The sequence below is a fragment of the Sinocyclocheilus rhinocerous genome, unplaced genomic scaffold, assembly GCF_001515625.1.
Source record: "Sinocyclocheilus rhinocerous isolate Xijiao unplaced genomic scaffold, SAMN03320098_v1.1 scaffold867, whole genome shotgun sequence".
NCBI lineage: Eukaryota > Metazoa > Chordata > Actinopteri > Cypriniformes > Cyprinidae > Sinocyclocheilus > Sinocyclocheilus rhinocerous.
In genome coordinates, this window is record NW_015649279.1 from 293147 (window position 1) to 293782 (window position 636).

Below are 636 nucleotides of genomic sequence, written 5' to 3' on the forward strand. Positions count from 1 at the left end.
ATTCACTATAATCCCCCCCCCCCACCTCACTGAAGTCCATTCCAGTTCATTCTTAACCACTCCTAATGTAAGTCCCTTCTAAATCACTCGAAACCCCTCCTACTTAACTAAAGTCCCATCAAATTCACTATAAACCCCTCCCACCTAATGTAAACCCCTCCCAGTTCACTGTAAACCCCTCCCTCCCAAGTCAAGCCACTCCCAGTTCACTCTAACCCCTCCCACCTTTCTCCAGCACTGATGTTGTGTGTGTTCGTCAGGGCTGAGATTCAGGAGGATCTTCAGAAACTGGCCCCTGGGTTTCCGCGTGTGGCCCCTCAGCCGCCCTTCCCGCCGCTGGTTCCCACCATGGCGCAGATGCATCTGATGCCGACCCCGAACCTGCAGCCCACGCAGCAGCTGGAGTACAAGGTAAAGCACACACACACACACACACAGACAGACAGTGGTGGCCAAAATGATTAGAGCACTAGTATTTTCAGCAGCTAAAAATGGTTTTAAGTCCATTTGCTGTAGTGTGTCAGTAGGAAATATCAGTTTATATTTCCAAACATTCATTTTGCCATTAATTGTAATAATCCAATGAGATTTTTGTCTGACAGCAGCCAGTGCTGCACACAGAGATCTGATCTGATC

The 636-nt window shown here is 48.4% G+C and overlaps 1 protein-coding gene across 1 annotated transcript in view; it reads left to right on the forward strand.

The window, feature by feature from the left end:
• Window positions 1–636, forward strand: part of LOC107710505 (serine/threonine-protein kinase SIK3 homolog) — a 44271-nt gene that overhangs the window by 22032 nt on the left and 21603 nt on the right. The window contains exon 11 of the mRNA XM_016515289.1: window positions 261–411. Coding sequence (XP_016370775.1) covers window positions 261–411 — 151 coding nt within the window. The remainder of the gene's footprint in view (window positions 1–260; window positions 412–636) is intronic.